This window comes from Gavia stellata, chromosome 15 (assembly GCF_030936135.1).
Source record: "Gavia stellata isolate bGavSte3 chromosome 15, bGavSte3.hap2, whole genome shotgun sequence".
In the NCBI taxonomy this organism is placed as follows: domain Eukaryota; kingdom Metazoa; phylum Chordata; class Aves; order Gaviiformes; family Gaviidae; genus Gavia; species Gavia stellata.
In genome coordinates, this window is record NC_082608.1 from 12,119,675 (window position 1) to 12,141,862 (window position 22,188).

General features: G+C 44.5%; 2 protein-coding genes across 4 annotated transcripts in view; one reads left to right on the plus strand and one right to left on the minus strand.

The window, feature by feature from the left end:
* Positions 1–7,228: 7,228 nt before the first annotated feature.
* Positions 7,229–14,717, plus strand: CEBPG (CCAAT enhancer binding protein gamma). The gene is made up of 2 exons (XM_059824947.1): positions 7,229–7,260; positions 12,569–14,717. Exon 2 carries the CDS (start codon positions 12,677–12,679, stop codon positions 13,127–13,129), a length of 453 nt encoding a protein of 150 aa, XP_059680930.1. The 5' UTR covers positions 7,229–7,260; positions 12,569–12,676; the 3' UTR covers positions 13,130–14,717.
* Positions 14,718–18,428: 3,711 nt separating this feature from the next.
* The window catches only part of PEPD (peptidase D), a 146,933-nt gene continuing 143,173 nt past the window's right edge, over positions 18,429–22,188 (minus strand). For all 3 annotated transcript variants that reach the window (XM_059824841.1, XM_059824840.1, XM_059824839.1), the window contains one exon: positions 18,429–19,090. In XM_059824841.1, the coding sequence (XP_059680824.1) occupies positions 18,941–19,090 (150 nt within the window). In that variant the 3' untranslated portion in view covers positions 18,429–18,940. The remainder of the gene's footprint in view (positions 19,091–22,188) is intronic.

Genomic DNA, 22,188 nt, shown 5'->3' on the forward strand with positions numbered 1-22,188 from the left:
TTGCTGATCCTGAATTCTTTCCTCAGGCAAAATTCCTGCTAATTTCAGGTGGTGTCTTAATTGTGTAAGAACTTCTGACCAAATAAATCATGCCTGATGCAGGAAACCCCCACACAATGGCTAAACAACTCAGAATGAGGAGAGTTTCCTCGGTAGAGAGATTTGCTGAGCTGGTTTTTAAGGCCGGTGAAGTGCAGAAACATGACCTCAAAGGACATGCTGGCGATGGAAGGAGCATAAAGCTGCTCCTGACTATTAGAGGGAAATCTGATCTAGTTACTGCTGTGACGAGAGAAAATCAGATGAGCCCTTCTCCAGTGACATTGTTGTCCCTTGGACATGCTACCAAAATGGCTTTTTCTACAAATTTGGCTGCAGTGTTTATATTCAATAGAAACCTAACACTAGATTGTGTCTGGTAAATTCACTATGACAGAGATATTCAGGTGCCTGTAAGTGTAATTGCTTTGTTCTTCTGGGAGTCTATAGTATGTTAGAAGGTGTGCAGAGCCAAAGAGCAGAGAGCTGCGCCCCTCTGTTTCTTTGGGATGTACTTCCATTTCAGGAGGCAGAAAAAACCAGTTAACTCACCAAATGCAGAGAATCAACTTTCTGGAAGGAGGATGGCTCTGTTGAGGTAAGTACTTCTTTTCTGTTGGGGACAAGAGATAGACTGAGATAGACTCTACTTGCCTGATGAATGTATCACTGTCACTAAGTATCTAGCACAAAGTTCTCCTAGATTTTAGTAGCAGGAGGTCAACGACAGACATGCTGTAATTGCCAATACACCTTCTCAAATTGTCTTCCCACATATTTTGTATGATCCAAGCATAAATAACTCATTTTCTGCTCACTTCTATGAACAGAAGTGAGGCACAGCAATCAATCAGGTGGACTATACGCTGCCAGGTGACAAGCCCTCAGTTTCTTTTTTCAAGTGGCTGTTCATTGAGCTTTTTATGGTATTTCAGAGGTCATATAGGTTGCAGGGAATAATAAAGCCATTGATAAGAAAGAAATTTGTGTCCTCATTCTCGCAACACCATGAGACTGAAGAAGAAACAGAGCTATGCCTCTCCAATTTCATTGCTTTTCTGGAAGGGTATTTATTTTAGGCTTCTATTCTGAAGAACCATTTTGAAGTCTGGATAAAATTCATGCCTAAAACTATTTACTTTTCTTGATAGCATATGAATAAGGTAAAGTTCTTCACTAGAGTATACCCCGTGACAAATAATGCCCTAGTAATTATGGGTGGGGATTTTCATGCGGTGACTGATGATGCCTTGGAAAAGAGCCATGGCACTGTGCATTCAGAAGCTAAGCTATCTAAATCCTTGCAGACCTCATTTATGCTTTTGGGAATATAGGACAGGTGTGGCAGTTACTAAACCTGGATACTTGAGAATTCACCTCTTATTCCCAGGTGTGGGCCATTAATTCTCGCTCAGACTTGTTGAGTTCTAACAAGCCTCTTTTGAACCAGATTTTATATGTGCACATATACACATAGGATACATATCATTTTCCATTCCATCCATTTATCTACTTTGTTTTTACTCATATCTTTAGCTACACAGCCTCACCTTACCTAATATTTTACATACACATGGCAGCAAACCCCAATATTGATCAGTGGCAGTCTACAAAATCCCTGTCACATTCTGCAGATACTAGAAGACTCACAGTTTGCATTGTTTAGTACAATTACTGAAGAAGTTCAGGTAAAACTCAAGTCAAGCCTCAGTGAAATTCACAACAATGGCTACACCAATTTTAATTGGATCACTAGACATCAGAGCAAAGCCAGAGGACACTCAAACACAAACATAGGTTGATAAGAACTGTAAAATCCTGTAAAAAACTGTAAAGGAACATGGCGCTCCTTCTTTTTGTTAGATGCTCTTCCAGAAATCTGAACACTTTGGGGTAATGTGACACACCTAGAGCCTCCTCCCAGACCAGGCATTCTTCAGGGACACACTTGATATTTTCAAACTCAAATACCTACAAGAAAGCTTCTAATTCCATATTCGTTCTGATATTTCTATAGAAGGCCACAGATAGTAACCCCAGCTACTTCGCTCACTTTGAAGGGACTTGTGACTACTGAACACTAATGTGTATCTGGTCATCTGTATTTACTTAAAATGTGTTCGTCATCTCCTAAGCAGTCCTCTGGAATACCGTGAAGAGAGGGGATGATATAGTTACATGTTAAATTTTGAAAAAGCATATATTTTTGTGACAGTATTTGTATGTGCAGAGAATTGGCTCAAGACAACAAAGGATTACTTGGGGTAATGAGATAGCCTTCTACCTCCAAATCCCTCAAGAGGCCACTGCAGTAGTGGTACGTTTCTCAGATCAAAGGACCATCTTGGAAATGAAACATCAGTATTGGAGAACCTGAGCTGCTTTGGCTTGAAGCACAAATTCCTGACAGCACGAGAGATGAGCATAGGCTGGGTAAGAGTTTCACTAAAAAATAAATTTATCATCAACAAGTATTTTGTAGCTATGAAAGAGAAAGCCTCTGATATGTGACTGTTAAAGAACCCAGCCTACTAACCAGAATAACATACAAAAAAGTGAAACTTGCAAAAATGGGCACACCTTTACCTATGCAGCTGGCTAATTCTAAAAGTGCTAGCTAAAAGTTTTGATTAAAAAGTTTAACTTCCTGATAATGGCATGAAACAAAAATACAGCAATTAAGGAATTAAATCTCAGGGCAAAACTGATGCAGATTCTACCCATAAGAAACCAGTCCATCAGGCATGAAGTACCAATCCCCTACTTAAAGCTGTAGAGGAAATGGGAACAGCTGTAGCTGGAGAGAAGTGTGGCATGTACACCTATAAAAGTGACAGCTTCGGTTTCTACTAAAAGTGATCATCAATATATTCGTTTCCTCAGACACTATAAGATTTCTGTGTTAGCCTCATTCATTTGGCTATCACCCAATAGCCTGCTGAAGATGTGGAGGAGGGAACAGCTGTCTATTTTTTTTGTCTTCCTCCATTTGAGAAACATTCCCTTTAATCTGCCCGTGTAATTGATTGAATCTCTTTTCAGAAAGAGATTCTTTCTCTAGATATCTGGACAACTTTAACATTTTGATAACTGCAAGTAAGGAAAGTAGTACTGGAAGATGCAGAACTAGAAACTGGAAATACTTAGTTGCAAGACTTATTAGCTGCATAGAGAGAAAGAACAAAGGCATTGAATTTTTCCTGTAAATGAACTCCAGGCAGTCTTACAATAAAATGGATGTTTGCTATTAGAAGAGAATGGCTCCTTTCTTTACTTAGTATTTTCTAGAACAAAAGAGCTGTAACTTTCCAAGGCTACAGTGAGTCAGTGCTAGAATTAGAAGCACAATCCTGAAATAGCGGTCACCACTAAGCAATGTTTCCTCTCCTTTCTCTTCACCTATTCAAAATGGCTACCTCTGACAAATCACCTATTAATAGACAAGTTTCTATAATTTAAATTATTAAATCAGATTGAAAAAACCACTCAGAAATGATGTGCTTAACAAGTGTAAGCTTTTCCAAACCAATAGACAGAGGTTCATAATGCTTTTTCTTCCTGAATTTTATTTTTTTGAAATATAGCCAGATTCCGGATAAATGAAACTCAGCAATCCTTCTGCTTTCTGAAGCTTTTGTAACCTCAGCTCTGCAAAATTTAGATTTCTAACCATGGGATTTTGATCTTGGTGCAGGTCAGTCCTGCATGCAAGAAGTAATTCTTGTAATACCAAAATGCAAGGGCTATTAATTGCAATAATAAGATTAGGGAAAATCTCTATTACTGACTTTGTATTTCTGGGATATTACTGAATGAATGTCATCTGCTTGGTGATCGTAAGGAATGCAATCATATTCAGAGAGTCTTTCTATCCAGTTTTGAACAAATCAAGCTTGAGAGAACAGGGGTATCAGTTATCAAGAAAAGCTTTTATTTTGCTACAATTCAGTGCATTTGCCCTCAAATACATTAATACACTGTACATCACAGCCTGGAATGGTGTGTTTTTACCTAAGGGGCCTATTTATTTCCACTTGTAAAATATGTATACAAATACATTTATTTTCCTCTCTTCTAAATCACTGGAAAGGAAATGACTGATTTCTCATCTAGAAGAATTCAAAGGCATGAATGTTAGACCAGAGGGGAAAAACTACACAGTAGCATCATGTGTGAAAAGTAAATCTTTAACAGAAATGTGCAAGTCTGAAGTAAAAAATCCGGTGAAGGCTTATCCACGAGGGAAATAGAGGCAAAGAACTGAATGCTTACAGAAAATAGTATTTTTTAAAGTGTAAGTTGTAGTCCAGGGTGTTTGTATGGTTTTTATTTTAGGACAAAGAAATAATTGCCCACGAAGACAGAGGTAATATGCATAAATAGTGGAATCAGACACAACAGAAATTATTCAAACAGCAACAAAATAGTTTTCACACTGTAAGTGGAAGGCTGCGGAGAACTTCTTAAATGTTTTAGTAAGTGTTAAGGGAACACACTGATTGGGTGATAAACAGGGACATTTACCCCAACAGGCTCCTCTCCCCTTCACACCTTCTTCCTCCAATTCCCACAGTTTCCATTTCCTCAGTAGCCTTTCTGCCTCTAACTGTGATTTGCTGTAGATTACTTGAAGATGCTGAATACCTGTGTAATTTTTTTCAAGGACTAAAGTCTTTAAAGAATCATGAGACTGGATTATGCACGTGAAAATAAGGTACTATTACAATATTATCTATAGTCGTATAGGGAGACTGTTGCTATAGGAACACATCCAGAATGAGAGGGAAATGGACTCCATCCCAGCAGGGACCAGCCTGCTTTCGACACCTGACTCCAGAGCTACTGCACAGCTCATGTAACTTGTAAACAAGCAGGTAAAGTGTGTATTTCAATGCCACATCTCAAGAGCAGTTGCCCATATATTTCTGTGATTACTTTTTAGATTGCTTCCATCATATTCTATTTTTACTGTAACGCTGTGGGAAAAAACACTGCAAACACTAAAGTACACCGTGTGATGGTTTTCCTGTAATAGGATAGAATGCCAACCAAGCGCTGGAGCACCTTACATGCATGGAATTATGTGTGAGCTTTAATATTTAAAATAATCAGACTCTATGAGAATAAGTTGGTCTACATTTTATTTTCTTCAGCTTTCTTTGATGAGGATTAATGAATGAATGATCATAAAGTGCTCTAAAATCCTAGGAAAGCACTCTAAGAGCACACACTTACTTAACTATTGTGAGCAAAGGATAATGTTTAATGCTTACCTGGAATTTTGCTCTAGCTATAGATGGATGAGTCATTGTCACAGAAAATGTAACAGTTTCAACTGAGAAACAGAAAAACATTAGAGATGTTAAAGCAAATACTTGACGACTGACAAGAAGTATCTTCATGGTAATGAGCTGAGTAAAGCTGTTTGCCCAGACTAATCCTCAGAATTCTTCTGCAAATGTGGTTTATTTTCTACGGGGCTTTACAAAAACAACAACAAAACCCCCACACAACATCAGACAGCCTTAAAAATGGCAAATACAAACAATTATATCTACATTACTGAGCTCTGCAACTGTGTTTACAAATCTGAATCTTCTTTTGCAGCCGTAAAACATTTTCCAAGCAGGTCTACGTGCTAAACTGGAGTAGCATACAGATTGATATTTTCTCTCTGGATTTAAACAAAACCTACTTTTTCCACACTACTGTTTTCACTGTCTGCACACCTAAACTTGTTCAAAACTTGCTTACCTTATAAACTGATGATTTTCAGAACTGCCCACTGCAAATACGCATACCTATGTATTGAAGTGTGTATTTCCCATTCAAGGAGCTATAAACACATCCTGCACACACACAACTTAAAGAGACACAAGAATATATCTATTTTTATACCACGCTTGTTTAAGCAGAACTCAGATGATGTGAACCAAAGTGTCTGGAAAATACTAAGGGCCAAAAAAATTCTTCATTACAAAAAGTGAAGTATTTTATAATAACAAACATATACCAGTCAATCAGTGCATAATCTTCCTGTGACATTTAACTCCACAATCTAAAGTTCCATAATCTGCCAGCATTTAGCTTTTTTTTTTTAATATGTTTGAAAAGGAAAATTAACTAATAGTCCACGAAATTTAGGAATTTGCCATAATTTCTGTTGTTGAGAGAACAGTTAGAATTTTTATTTGATGTCTTTGGTATTCCTTCCACTGTATCTCACATCCTACAGGGGCAAACCACACAGCAGCTAGATTTGAGATGGAAACACACTGCCAGGTGTTAATTAACAGCCCAGGAACAATTAAGAGATGCCAATCAGTACAGAAACACAACACCATCTACTTCGATGCCCATGGGGCGCTGGCCAATTTCATACCAGCCACCCCCAAGAAACCCCCAGCCTGGCCCCAGCCGGCGGGAAGGCGGCAGCGGCCTCGCGGGGAGACAGAGACTGCCTTCTCCCTCCTGCGTGGCCCGGGGATGAGCTCCCCGCGCTGCCTGTGAGGGGAAGTTATCAGGGAAACACGGGTTCGGCTTCTTCCCCTCAGGCTGAAGGCAGAAGGTGGCCCTTGGGCCCGTCCGGAGGTGCCACCAGGCTCCCCGGCCCGGAGGGCAGGGGGCGAACGCCCGCCTCCCCACAGGCCGCGGGGGACACGGCCGCCTCCCTCCCCTTCCCGCCAACCCCCAAGGCGGGAAGAGAGGACTCTCGCCTCCTCCTGCAGCCCGCTGGAGGGGGGAATATGGCGCTGGCAGCCTGGGCCAGGGCGCAGCCAGCCGCTCCGCGGACACGTGTGACCGTGCAGCGGGTTTCTCTCCACCCCGGCTGCGGCAGCACAAACCCAGGTGGAGGCCGTGACACCCCCCGGGCCCTCTGGGCTCCCGACGCGGCGGGCGGAGCCAGCACCGCCCCGCACCAGCACGGCGCTACCCCACGGGACACGCACCGTCCCCACGAGGAAAAAAAAAAAAAGAAACAGCCTACACAACAGGCCTCGCCCTTTAAGAATGCCGGCGGTCTGATTGGCCGCGCCGGCTGCCAATCCGGGCGGCTATTGCATCATCCCGGCGGCCGGCTGGGTGGCGATTGGCGAGGGGGCGGGCGGAGCGGGAGGGTGTCGCAATCGCCGCTTGCCCGCACGCCACACTTTAAAGAAAGAGGCTCGGGCCCGGCCTGGCCCCTCCCGCCGCCGCCACCGCCCGCTCGCGCCGCCACAGGTAAGCGCGGCCGCGCGGGTGGGCGGTGGGCCGGGGCGCGGGGGGGTCGGGGGGGGGGCTGCGCCGGGCCGGCCCTCGCCCGCCTCCCTCCCGCCGTGTCGCAGCGGGTGCCGCGGCGGGCGCCGCGCACGGGAGCGCATGATGCAATCGGCGGGCGGCCCTGGCTCCCCTCCCCTCCCCTCCCCTCCCCCGGTGAAGTCACGGCTTGGCAGCGGCGGGCACCCCCGCGCCCCGCACGGGCGGGGGAGGCGGAGCAGCGCGGCCGCGGACGGGCGGCCCCCGGGCCGCGGCCCTCCGGCGAGGGCGGCGGCGTCGCCGCCTCAGGCCCGCGGGGGAGGGGCGGGCCGGTCCCGGTCCCGGTCCCGGTCCCCGCGGCGGCTCCGGCCCCGCCGGGCCTCCCCGCCCCGCGGCCGGGGGAGCGGGGCCGGGCCGAGGCGCCTGCGGGCGCTTTTGACAGCGGGGCCGGGCGGTCGCTACGGCGCGTCCTCCGGCGCCGCACGACGCGGCCGTTAAGGAGCGTGCCGGGCCTCGGGAGAGGTCTGCCAGCAGCCTTTAAACCCCGCCGGTGCCGTTCCCCCGCTCCCGGCCCGCAAGGCCGCAGGGATCCCGGGAGCTGCCCTGAACCACGATAAAATGCCGTGCTTCAACAACCGGTGCGCTTCTTTTCTGGTTTCTCAGTGGAATTTTGAATGTCTCGACAAATCTTTCTGGTTCCCAACAAGTTTTTATAGCTCCAGACGCAACTTTCAAAACAGCTCTATCACAGAAAGCTTGACGTTGGTTTTAGCTCTGATACCTGGTAGGAAGTAGCAGTCATTAAGACAACTCAATAATCCCCTCGGTAATAGTGACATGCTGGTTATAACGCCTCTTCAGAATGTATAAAAATCCGTAATTTGAAAAACTTTAGGATTTAAGGAATTAGCTCATCTTTAGAAATAGCTACCTTCATTATAATTCAAAAGACAAAGTCAAATTGATACCTCCTTGCCTCCTGGCATCTGGGATTGTTTGTGATTCTGACATCAACGCTGCTAGCCTGCAATTAAAAAACATACCTCAGCTGTTCCGAGCACATTTTTTTAAGGATGTTGGAGTGCATTTTTCTTGGAAGGTGTATGGAAAAAATTGAGATTCTGAGAAAAATATGGGAAAGTGATGTTGTCAGCTATGGCAGGTTTGAGCTACCTACTCTCAAAAAAGTTGTTGCCTAGCTTTCAGTATGTGAGAGTTACCCTCAGCTCTTACCAACTTGCCTGTGAGAGTGTGCAGAAAACCACGCGGGAGCGGGCCCTTCCAGCACTCAGCAAATGTATGCCTGGAGTTTTATGCTGTCGTTCGTTGTACAGGGTCCTCTGGATTTAGAGTCAGATCCTACTGGGGTGTTCCTGCTGAAGTCAAAGGGAAGGGAGGCCACCTATTGCTGTTCCGATTGGGCCTGATTTTGCATTAGACAAGGTAGCTGAGTGAATTTGTGCAATAAAGTCATCCTGACTAATGATCAGAATCAACACAGTCACATCTCAGAAGAGGAGCAGAAAGAAGCACTTTGTATTTTTTGCTACTAAGTAAAATATACTTGATTTAATTAACAAACTAAAACACGTCTTTTGTTTTTTGCCAAAACAAACATTTGGAAGTTTAATTTTTTGAAATTTTTTTTTGTGAAAGCAAAGATAATAAAGGCCTTGATTTGTCTGGGAGTCTCTGTGGACCCTGAGGAGCGCTGTCACACAGTAAGAAACATCTCTCTGCCTGAGAAGACACCTCTGAGTTACCAGCTATTATGCTGTAGTGGGTGGCCAGTTGATGTCCTGGGTGGCCAGTTGGTGGCCCAAGGAGAGAACAAGGCAGTTCTAACTGGCCACTGGAAACACTACCATGTGCTGGGTGGAACCAGCCTAGGGCTGTCGCTGAGCTCAAGCTAATGAGCAGCTTTATGGGAACAAGATGCTCGGAAACTCGGCTGGCTCTCCAAGGAGCTGCCTCCTGCTGTGCCGGGGCTATCACCCGTTCACAGCAAAGCAACCTGTTTGCGGAGAGGAGCGGAGCAGCTGCGTTTGTGTGGCACGGTGTCTGAGAAACAAACGGAGACCCATCTGCTCCCCACCCTCGTGGCCTCTCCCAATTACCGTGTTCTTTACCTCACCCTTCTTGAGAGCCCCTTCTGTATGTCTCATACCTGCTGCCTTTAAATCTCCTTGCAGTATTCCCTGAAGGATGCCCCATAGCACCTGTTGCTATCCAGGATATCCTTTCCTCTCGTCGTTCTGTTGAAGAACTGCCAATTGGTAATAGGGATACAGCCTCCAAATAACCAGGGGGAAAAAATTAGTTTCACGGCTCAACTGTTACCACTCTTAGGTTATCTGTGATACAGTACAGTTAGAGCTACTTGCTTTGCATAAATATTAATTGGAGCAGGACAGGAATCCAGGTGTCATCTCTCCCAGGTAAGAGTTCTGATCATCAGGCCAGATAAGAGCATGTCACACTAAAGAAACAGTTATTTGATACAAAATGGATTGGTTCCAGTGGGAAGGAATTGAGGGCGGTCTGTTCTAGCGGGGCTAGAACGCTTGCTTGAGAGGTGTGACACTGGTTCATCTTCTCTGCTCATATCCATGTACTGCCCAACTAAAATACTCCATTAAAATTCAGTTTAATGGAACAATAATTTCTCCTTTGAATTACAGGGGAATTTGATAGAGATCTGTAGGGATGTTAAAGCAGTATTAAATAGTTTCGATAGCATAGAGAGAAATAGCACATGGAACCTGGTGATGTGAAGAAACTTGTTACATGTCGGGTGGGGTGCCTTCGGGGGCAGGAGCCACCCCTTCCTCTGTAGAATCTCATGAAACACAAAAAGCAGGTCGTGAAAATGGTTATGGGTTACTTAACTGGGCTGTCCAGATGAAGTTAGCAAGCACTGTAATGTGTTGAAATAGATGGCACAGCAGAGCATTCTGTCTGACTTTGAAACGATGCCAAAAATTAGTGGAAAAATTCAGTTGTCAGAGGCAATCTAACAGAGCTGTATACTTTTTGAGGGCTACAGAAATGCTGTATTTAAAAACAAAGCTGAGACAAAGCCAGTATGTGCTCCAAGAGGAGCATACACTTGCATCTTGATGAACAATGTCGGTGCAATCACACATGCACAGCTACTACAACTGGCCCTGCCAGTCGGGTGTTTGTGCAAGTGACATCTTGTTAGCTGTATATTCAGTTTAACTACTGAACCAAATTGCTTATTCAGTCAGAATCTAAGACTTAAATGTGGTTTGCAAAAATTGCTTTAAGAGTTGAAATGAGGAAAATACTAAATACAAAAGGTTAGGCGTGTATGTATATCGATTTAGCTATACAGATGTCAAAAAGAGTTGATGGTCTCTTTCTGCCCTGAAATACGAAAATGAAAAGATTTCTCGATAGGAGGGGTGTGGGTGTACTCACACATCATCTTCACTTGTTTTAAGTGAGCAGAATTCTCAGTGACAGAGAACGTTAATTTTGAATAACATTCAAGCCAAACTTACTAGGCTTTTCCATGAATTTTACTGAACCACACTCTGCAGCTGCATCTTGTTCTGGCTCCCTCGTTACAGAAGAAAATTTGCAATTGATCTAGACAGTAAAATTTAACCTTTTTAATGATACCCTAGCGGAAGGTAAAACAGCAACTCAGACTGCTGAGAAAAACAAACAAACAAGAACAGTAAACAGCTGATGAACCCATGAGTTTAGAATGACCAGTGACACACTAGCTCATTTACAAACATCTCACCACATTCATCAGCTAGACACAGAAGTACAGTCACCCATCTCTTGTGCTGTTACCGATGCAAGCCATAATCCCTGGGTTGGACACTGCCAATACTGGGTGGTTAGCACTGCCCACCGCTAAGTTCAACTGCTTGCTTTCCCAGTGGGTCCTCTTGAGGATGGGCAAGGAGGATGTTGAACACTAGCCGTATGATACTGCTTGTATATGTGTGACAGAGCATAGGGCTGCACTGTTGCAATACAATCTGATCTTGGAGTAGGATTGGTTTATGCCAATTAGATACTTCTCTTTAACATGACAAGCAATCAACACTCATTTGTCTGATCACCGAGTACTTTTCACTGGAGCCATAGGTAGGTGTTTCAGGAACTTAGAACAAAACCCTGTTGCCCTTCCCCTCTTCTCTCCCAGACTTCTCTCCCAGACATTTAGGAGGTCATTCCGTGAGATGGGAAGAGAAGGGGAGCAGCTGTTAGCCTTGCCAGGGCCGTGTCCCTGCAGCAGCTGTTGTGGAGTCCTCCCTGTGCCACCAGTAGGGTCAGGAGCAGGCTGACCTCAGCAGCGGGAGAACGTGAGTCAGGTGAGAGGGTGTCCTGCTTGTCAGGCCTGTTTGTCTGCTGGAGAGGAGAGTGGACAATGACTGCTGCAGGACCTACAGCAGGGGAACATATTTTGTAGACGAGTCAGCTGTGGCTGCTGTCTTCCTATGGGTGGCAACAGTCCTGTCTTTGCCATGTAGTGATTCTCACATTACCGTCACCCTGCGTTCCTGTCCCACCTCCTTGTTACAGTACTGTTACAAGCTTAGCTAGTCTTACCTTGCTTGTGGTTGAAGGGTTACTTTAATGTCACTCAGTCACAGCCTTTGCAGCACACTACCTTTTTCCATAGATTATTTTTTTCCACTCAGTACTAGTGAAACCTTAAAACAGTCATCAATTTTGACATAATCTTCAAAAGCAAGTGCTGTAAGATGATCGAGGAAAGGTGGACAGTCTAAGCACCCTGACTCCAAAGAAAAAAGACCAGGGAGGAATTTGTCTGTGCATACACCCAGAGGGATGGTCTGAAGAGGACAAGGATCAAGTACCCCTGTTGGTCAAGAGTCAGGCTGTTAATAGGTTTAAGCTGCAGAAGGAAAACTCCAGTCTGAAAAATTAAGAAAATTATATAACTGGAGGAAAAGTTAGACAGTGGAACCTGTTGCCAAGACAGAGGTTGTGAAACTGGAGATATTCGAGGCTAGGCTAGACACCCATCCATCAGGGATGGCTTTGGAATAACTGAGTAAAGCCAGTGAACAATGCAAACAGCTTGACTAGATGACCCAGTAACAGTCCCTTCCAATCCAAATACATTCGAGAGGCTTCTGAAATGCAGTTGGCAGCTCGTCCACTTCCAGCACAGTTGTGATGTGTTATTGCCAGATGTACCATCAGTACCTTATGCTAAAGCCAGTGATGTGTAAGACTGTAGCTGAAGCCAGCACCTTTAATAGCATATTTTTTTTCCTACTAGGTTCACCTTGTCCTTAATCCATGTGAAGAGCTTTTGGAAACACCTTCTAGAAACACAGGTTTTCAGTCTCCTAATAAATTCTGTTGTGTCCAAGAAGAGCCTGTCCAAATGAGCAAGACATCCCAACAGAACACCGCTACAGATGCGAACGGAGTAAGCGTGATTCACACCCAAGCACACACCAGTGGTTTGCAGCAGGTTCCCCAGCTGGTGCCCGTTAGTCCTGGTGGTGGAGGCAAAGCTGTGCCTCCAAGCAAACAGGGAAAGAAAAATTCCTTTGTGGATAGAAACAGTGATGAATACCGTCAGCGCAGAGAGCGAAACAACATGGCAGTGAAAAAGAGCCGGTTAAAAAGCAAGCAGAAAGCACAAGACACGCTGCAAAGGGTCAACCAGCTCAAAGAAGAAAATGAACGTTTAGAGGCAAAAATTAAGCTCCTGACCAAGGAGCTGAGCGTACTGAAAGACTTGTTCCTCGAGCACGCGCACAATCTTGCAGACAATGTGCAACCTGTTGGCACTGAAACCACCACAACAAATCCAGAAAACAATGGACAGTAGACACTGTTGCAACCTTATGAAATGAACTCTGGAGGTGCAGCTTGTCTGCAATGCCCATGCAGTAACCAAGCAAAAACTCTGTTCTTTTAGCCATCGCTTTGTGGAGATCTTCTTTTAACCATCATTTTGCGGAGATTTTCTTCTTTTTAGGTTTAACACTGAAGATTTGATACAATTAAACCAGAAACTGCTTAGGGTATTTGTTTTAAATATTCTTCTCCTCTAAAAGATTTATCTAATAAACGCAGATCTAAATTCATAGGCAACAAGGAGCTTAGTATTAGGGAAATGGCATTTTCACAGAAATGTTCACTTACCTCTTGTAGTTTGCATAATGGGAGAAATCCAGCAGGATGGTTCACTGTAGTATCAGAAACTCGTAATTGGATAAAACGTCTTTTAAATACCTTTTAGTGTATTTAAGCTCTTTGTTTTCTCCATTACATATTAGAAAATTGCAAAGGCCGTGGACGGTGTTTGCTTTCCTCTTTGGTGGACTACTTTAAATCTGTAGAGCAAGTCCTATAAAGCACCACTTAGGTCTTTCCTGTCTAGTTACAGGTAATGGGGAGGGTGTAGTAATAGTGTGCTGGGATGCTTACTGATATTTTCTAGAAAAATAGCAATATACTATGATGATATATACAGGCAGTTGGCTTCCAAATGGCAGATGAGTCTGAAGCATCATGTACAAGAGGTAAAGCAGCACATTGACAAAGCCTTTTAACCCCGTGTTCACATTGCTCACATAGTGACTAGGGCCTTACGAGAACAAGATTTCGGTTTTCTAAAAATGTCAAAATGCTACCAAAAAACTGTGCTCTGCAAAATTGCATTCTTGCTGGGGTGCAGGTATTGGGGAGAACAAAATGTGCAGCTTGGCTAAGCAATGAAAGGGGTAAGACAGCATCTGTTCAACCAGGATGTATGGATCATTGCTCGTTGACATTCATCTCTATTTTCACAGCTGTTCAGATTTGCAACCAAGATCTTACAGAAATTCACAGTGATTCAAAAAATAAATGGCCCTAGTTTGAATAACTGGTTCAGTGGAATTTCTGTAGCCATCATGCAGTTGTGTGAAGGAGTATCTTCGGTCTTCTTTTATTTTCATAAAAAAATTTCTATAGCAACTTTTTTAATGCTAGTACTAAGTCTCTGCCATGATCTGTAATGCAGCGGTATGTACTATATTGAGGTTTTAAACAATAAAAGTAAAGCAGGAATTTTGATGTAACCTTAATTTATTTTCATTTTTAAATATTTCATTGATGGTATGGTTGTGTTACATTTAACCTGTGTGTCTGGCTAGTGGATTATTACACTGTCTTAATTTCCCTCCTACAGTACCTTTTTCCATAGATTATTTTGTAGGATGCTTGTTTGCCTTGTATCTGTACTTAGGAAGAGAACTTGGATATTATCTCTATGAAGATGCTGTTAGAAAATGAAACCTTGAAAAGTTCTTTTTGAATTTAAACTTTTAATACATGCAGAAAACTTTTATGGATTGTTTTGGATTATGGTAGCCTTATTATGAAGATATGTTTTTTGGTTCTAGCTGCAGCTTAAGTAGGTAGGGTTGAAATACCAGAAGCTAATAAAAACCTTTTGCTTCTAGTGCTGGCCTCACTTTTCTTGTCCCTTTCCTATTTCCCTCAAATGCAGAGGTGCCCACCTCAAGCAGCTGTCTTTGAGAAATCAGTGCAACAGTCTCCACTCCTTTACTTCACTCAGGTTTTTACTCAATGGAAAGAATCAGAAACTCGTTAGTTTTGGCTGAATTCCTGGTTTAACAAAAAAAAAAAGGAAATTTAAGACTGAAATGTACTGCAATTAAATGGGGGGGGGGGGGGGGGAGAGGGAGAGGGAGAGGAACAGAACACCAAAAACAAGGAAAAAGATGACCTGAAAGCATCTCATTTGTTAACTTCTGCACTTACTCTGGTGTAAAAGGCAGGAGCTAGTCTCTTCTCTGGTTGTCTGCCCTGTGAATTGGGACTATGTGACCCTGTTGTCCTGCAGTTGGTTTGACAGGCTGATGTGGGGTCCTCCCCTAATAACCAGAACAGGGGCTCCCAATCTCTGGCATTTGTTTCTGATTTTGGTGAAAATGATTTCTTAAATCTTTGAGGGGAGTAATAGCCTTTCTGATGCTCTGGAGGGTGACTTTTCCACCTGTTACCCCTAACAGCTCTGATTCCACTTCCTTCTTGTTTAAAACAAAAGCACTGAATTATGAGAAGTGACTTGTTTGCACAATAGCATTTCTGGCTTAGCAGTCTCCGCACTTGCTTTGTTTGCCTAGGGAAGCATGTAGGCGGTGTGCAGCATGTCACTTTAATATGTGAAGCCATGGACCCATGATTACAACAAATTATTTTAAATCTACCCTCGGTAAGAGTTTGGTTGCAAGAAACGTGTTAAGTTTATTATTCTAAGCCCCCTCCTGCCAAAATAGCTGTCTGGGACCCCCAGGGAGCAAAGGCAGAGGTGAGGCTTTCCCTCTCTTAGCCCCAAGGTGGAGCAGCCCAAGCTGTGTGACAGCAAAATGCCTCAATCTCACCCCTTCACTGCCAGGCACAGGAGAACACCCATACCTAGGTAACTTGGACGATTCTCTCTTCTTCCTAAAGAAAGGCTGGAATAAACACACATCTACACAAGCAAATTTCAGTGTAGACCTACAGAAGTTAAGGTTTTCCTTTTGACACATTTTTCTTAACAACAGCTATAGTCTGTGACAGAATACGGTGCCTGTCAGTACAAGAAGGAGAGTTACAGCACTGTATGTTTCACCAGGAAACTTTATTCCCATTTTCTCACTGTACCACTAAGAGAATGGGTGTACTCTAGCCTCCACAAGCACTAGGAGGCTCTACTACTTTAACTATACCCTGTAGCTGCAGCAGTGTAATTGGTGTGGCAGATAAATCCAGAGAGCATCCAACCCCAGGGAGCTGAAACAATTTAAATATACTGGTTCAGAAGTGCTTGGGCCTTTCTAAGCACACAAACTCGCTCAACATAGCACACTCTTTATGTTATTTTGGTGCCACTCTATTCGAGTCTGTCTGCACCAAGGGGAAAAGGCATTTGGGAAAACATGACAGCTAACAGCCTAAAATATCCTAACATAGTCAAAAAGAAAGTTTGCTGTAACCTGTATTTTCCCCCCACTGTTTTAAGTGCATTAAATACCACTTTGCCTTTTTTTAAAGGCATACTTCCCTCCCCCCCCATGCTAATTTAGAAAAAAGTTCCAATTAATTTTTTGCTTAAGTGGATAAAAATTATCATAATTACAGAACAGAATTCTGGAAGGAAGGATGAAATTTATGTTCACCAAGTTCATGGGCCTGATTATGAAGGAAAATGGGAGACAGTGCACCATCCCAGACCAAAACGCATCCATGTCTCGGGCAAGCAAAACAACAGAGAAGCCGTTTACGTGAGCGAGTGCTTTTCCCCCAGAACTCACGGTAGGGTTTGTTCGCTGGTACATGTTGAAGCAGAACCAGTTCTGCCTCCTGCAGCACGCCAGATTGCTCGACCAGATTGTTCGACCTGTTCTGCAGCAGCAGAGCCCAATATTTGCCAAGATTAATCACAGGCAGGGAAAGGCCTATTACCTACACTGGGGTTACGGCTTAGTTGAAACAATTCCAAAACTCTCTTTTTTTGAAAATCTGTGAAGTGTTACTTTAAAATAGCAACTGCTATTGAACCCAAGCAACAGCAGGTTTCGGAGTGCCCAAAGCAGTGAGCGATCCCATGGGTGTGTTCAGAGCATGCCACAGGAAAGCACGTGGACGTGGAGGGAACAAGGCTGAGGCCACGAGCACCATCTTGCACTGAAAAAACCTCCCGAGTTTTAGGGGGAGACGAGTCTGGAGCAGTGCCAGCATAGTTTCTGTGTTCTCGTATCTGCAAAGCTACCAAAGCAAAGCCTGATGTCCTCTGCACAAGTGCTACATTTCAGAGGTACGAGACTTGCAGTCACCACGGAAGGAGGCATTTGCACGGTTGCACGTACAAGCTGTTGATCTCACACCCTCGCCTCCTCGCCCCTTCCCCTTCGCAGACGAGACCTCCTGCACTTACCTCTTACAAACCAATGCCAAGCAACCTTTAAAAAATGTAAATAGGTTCATTTGTTAATAAAGTGACGTTAAAGATAACGAGTAAAGTCCCCTGGATTATTTCACAATGTGTTTCTTTCGTCTCCAACATGCAGTTTCCTATTTAGCAATGGGCCACCAAGCTGTTACAAATAAAGAGCAGGTTCTCATCGCACAGATCAACCCAACCGGCAAAAAGAGCTCTCTGTAGAGCAACACGTTTGACAATTTTTAAGGAAATAATTTCAGACCGAAATCCAGCCCCAGGTGGGGGGCACAAAGACAGCAACACAGTAGTTTTTGACACCGTGCAAGCCCGTGTTGTGTTGTACGCCCCATGTAAGACAGCGGCTTGCAGGCACCCAGAAGCTCACAGTCGGTCCCATCGCCTGCGTGCCAGCTCCAGGATGTGAGCAACAGAACCGAGATGCTGAGATGATCAAGTCAGCCTATCCCTTCACAGTGAGAAAATCCTCATCTGGCAAGCAATAAGACCCAGAAAGGCCCCGACATCCTGCTGCGACTTCAGTTCCCCCTGACATGGCAGAGGGATGTTCTGTAGTGGCTCTGCAGTCAAACTGTGCAGTGGAGCCTGAAGACCGAACAGGAGTTTTGATGTGTGCATAAAGTGAGCAAGATTATTTTTATGTAGTTACAGCAACTAGTGCTATTTTATGATGCAAGAAATGTATTTATTCTGCAGGCTGATGAACTCCTACAGTAAAGAAAGGCTTCTCTGGGCAATTTAAATCTTGCATGAATGAAAAATCATTTTATGATGATTATTAGTATGTTTGTGGTATATCCAAATAAAATTTGCATGATTTCATTCTGAACTGGCTAACACTGGACAGTTAAAAATAACTCTTAATTCCACACAGCATATGCTGCTGAATGACCCTGAGCCCTGCAGCAAAGATACTCCCTTCTTGCAATTTCTAAGGCTCATGAACACCACAGCAATCTACGTTTTTACGGAACAAATAGATGGACAAATCTAACAAGCATCGGGCTGTGTGTGAAGGATCAGTACACCCACTACCCAGAGCAGAAGAATCTGGCTAATGAAGGGTCAAAATTTCCAGAACACAAATTGGTAGAAAGGTCAGATAAAGAAGCAGGAACAGGAGCAGAAGAGCATAATGATCACAAAGTTGTGAGCATAAATGATGCCAAGGATGAATTTTAATAAAAATTTGATTCTGCTTACTCCATTGACACTGAAATAAGATCCGTAAGAAAAATATAAGTGTCATTATGTCCACTGAGAACAGCTGATTTTTCTTCTCTGTTTTTCGCAGTACTTGTACTGAAGTTTAAAAAAGGACTTAGACTGTTACAATCGCTGACAGCATTCAGATAATCCATTTGGTATTTTAAAGAGTCCCAATCATCAAAATTCAGATTTAATTGCAAGATGTGTCTGAGGTGAGCCCCACTGATAATGCAGCAGGGTTATTCAGGTGGCACTTGGTAATGTCAACTGCTGATTGCAAGCAGCAGCATTTGAGTTACCTGGATATCAAGTGCTGAAGCCTTCTACCTTCATTTTTAATAAATGAATCATTTCAGCTAATAGCCTGCCTGCCTCTCGTGCTATTAAGAATTGGATGCATTTTATTTTATATGCTGCAGCATTAAATCAGAGTGATGACTGATTAGTGTGAGACAGTAAGTATCATCCTGAAGTTTACTGCTTTTGGCTGGAGAGGCAGTCAAATGACTTGGCACTGCTTTGGCCTTCTGCCATGAAAGCCTCTATTTCTTCAACAGTACGTGGGACGCACGTTAGCAGCTCCATTCCACTGGCTGTCACTGCAATGTCGTCCTCGATCCGGACCTGTTACAGAGAATATGTGGTTACCATGGTATTCCAGCTGGGGATGAGAAGCACATCAGGCAGTGACGGCAGAGCAACATACTGCAAGCACCAGAATTGCCCATCACCACCAGCACCGTGGCGCAGAGCTCTGTAGGGTCCAGTGCCCCTTGGGCCACCGGCCCCTGCCACCCTCCTGGGATCACAGGAGTTCCACGGAGAGCCCCAGCAGAGCGGCCCTGCCGGAGGTGGTGGCCCCGCAGGTGACTCAGGTGGTGCCTCTGCTACGTCGGGTGCACCAGGGACAGGCTGAGCGAGATGCTGCATCAGTGAGCTCATGCTGCATAATTACATGGGGCCAATAAATCTCAACCCTCTGACATCAGGAGCAGCAAAAGGAACATTTTCCCCTGAACTCGCCTCCAGCCTTGCTAGCACACGGCTTGCTAGGGCCAGGTTCAACAGCAGTGCCTCCTGATGCCCAAAGTGCCTGTTCTCGAAGCAGTCCTGTTGCTGAGCTGCAGTTAGCTGCTCTTTGCACTTAAACATCACATTCTCTTTTCTCTAAACACAATAAACTTTCAAAGGAGGAACTGCAACATGAAATAGCTTGTAACCGATATTCAAAACATTGAATTTTGAGCTGATGAGAAAGTCCTAAGCAGGTCAGACATTCCTTTTAAAATACAATCACTATATTTCAAATCATGCAACGAAAAAGCAGATCCTCTCAGTTTTCCAGCTCTTGTTCTGTTAAAATGAAAAGCATGCTCCATTTCTGTTTGACTCTAATCTCTTCTTACCAGTAAATATGCCTACACAGTCATTTCCCGTTATCTTATCAGAAAAATGTTAGTAAGTCGCTAAGCTGCAATAAAAGCAATTTTAGTAAGGTGTAAATCCAAGAGAACACAAAGTCTGGGGACTCCCACCTTACAGTTGCTTTAATTGTTTCTGACCTCTTGACATTTTCAACTAAAAATAAAGCTGGTTAACATTTGTACTTCTGATTGCAAAATAATCCATTTGTTCAAACAAAATGAGTCATCCAGTCCTTATTAAACTGTTTAATGATGTCTTTGCCAGATTATTTCTTTTACTTGCTATCAAGTTAAGTGCATTATAAAGCAGAATTAAATAAAGAAACTCCACTGAGTTCACACATTTGAGTTGGACAGCTGTAAATTTGAAAGCCGCGAGGCTCTTTACACTCGGTGTGCCTGGAAGGCCGGTGCCTTGCTGCAGAAGAGGAAATCAGCAACACATTGAACGACTCTATGCACTTGAACAGATTTTACCAGGGTGGGTTTTTTGATTCATTGCTTCGAATTTGGCCAGCTGAGCAAAAAATAACCCAAGGATTCAGCAAGACGGTTGCACTGCATCTACAGGTGAATCATGCCCTCTGCCTCGCAGCAGCCCCCAGCATCTGTCCTGCTGGGTCTTGGGCCCCGGCACAGCCTGCCTGGGTGGACCAGCCCCTGCCAAAAACCTGCTGGTACCAGGTGAGCCTGCCAGAATCCAGGGGACAGATCTGGTGGCATGGTGAAAGCCAAAGCATCACGTTGGCAAGCACACCAGTGTAAATGGAGCTGGGCGCAGCGTTGATGTGGAAAGTGAAAATGTTAGTGCAAAAGTAAGTCCAAGAGCAGAGAGCAGCGGCAAGGCCAGCCAGAGCTAGAGCTGACTCTGCCTGTGGAGAGAGCCTCTTCCCAAGCACCGCTGGCTTCACAAACCTTCACCTGCCTGAGCTGAAATTCCCCAGTGTATCTGCTACAGAGAAATACCAGCCACAATTCGTCTGGTTACCAGTAAGATTAGCAAATAAAAGAAAAAAATTGTTGCTGTTTTCCAGTTCAGTGTGTCATGCCTTCACCAATACCTCGGCACTTGAGAGCAGAGCAGATGAAAGCCAGACTAAGAGGGAGGGGGAAGAAGTGGGACAAGGTGTCTGTCAATGCTGTGCCCTATCTAGGCCATAAGGGAAAATCAGTATGGGGAAGGAGCTGGAAAATGGAGCTAGAGTGATGAAAGGGGCCAGGGGAAGGAAGATACAGTGAGGCAAGACAGGACTGGCAAATAACGGAGAAAGAGAGATGGGGCTGGCTCAGGAGCCCAGGGAGATTCTGGTGGCGGTGAGAAGTGAGACAGCCTCAATGAGGAGAGCTGCCTAAGCAGGAAAAACAGAGTTATCAAACGGGGGAGGATGGGGAAACCCATCAGTTTGGAGTGCCACACACAGCAACTCATCGTATAGGAGAAACACTGTTAGGATTCACAGCTGTGGATTGCTGTGAAAAGCAGGAGTGCCAGCACCGCCACACCAGCCTGCTCACCATCAGCAACTCCAAATAGTCTTTGGGATGTAGCTGGCGGTGCACAGACCCACTGGCTCCCACGGGGCCTCACCCATCACTCCTAGGAAAGCTCCAGCTCTTTCTCAAGGATCTAACCATTTCTCTGCCTGGATGAATCTCACTTGAAATGGGTGCTCGATGTAACAGAGAAGACAGACATCTCACTCTCAGTGCACTTTTTTCCTTTGCCTAAAAGCAACACAAGTGCAGAGGAACACAGGTTCTCAAGGGGGAGGAAATTTTTGCATTTGCTCTTTTCCTTCACATCCTCCATGCTTCACCGTGAACTTAAACTCAGCAGCAGCAAGATGCAGCTTCAGAGGACCTGCAAAACCTTCCCTACAGGAGAGCCCAGCATTTGGTCTTGTCTTCTGTCCAAATGGACAAAAGATGCTGGATCTGTCTGGCAAGGCTCACTGGCTTGGGACTGACCTTCCCAGTGGGGGACAGTGGTTATGAAACTTGCTCTCAGAGCTGTCCCTGTTTGCAGGCTCTTTGTTCAACAGTGCTGCTTGTTTCAGGGCTACAGCATGGTTTGGAATCAGACACGGCTTAAAGGAACAGCAAACCAAGGTGTGAGGTTCACTGCACCAATAGCTTTCAGGGTGCTCTGCAAACACCCCAGGGGAAGCTTTGCTTTTTCGGTGTGAAATGGCATGCTTCAAAAAGCAGTCCTGCAAAGGTGAAGTGGCCAGGAACGCCAGGACTGTCCCTAAAATGCCTTTTTCTTATCAAGGGTAGTGGCATGATCCGTCTAGATAG

Excerpts from the sequence above, each read along its gene's own strand:
- CEBPG (XM_059824947.1), top strand. The coding sequence starts at position 12,677 with ATGAGCAAGACATCCCAACAGAACACCGCTACAGATGCGAACGGAGTA.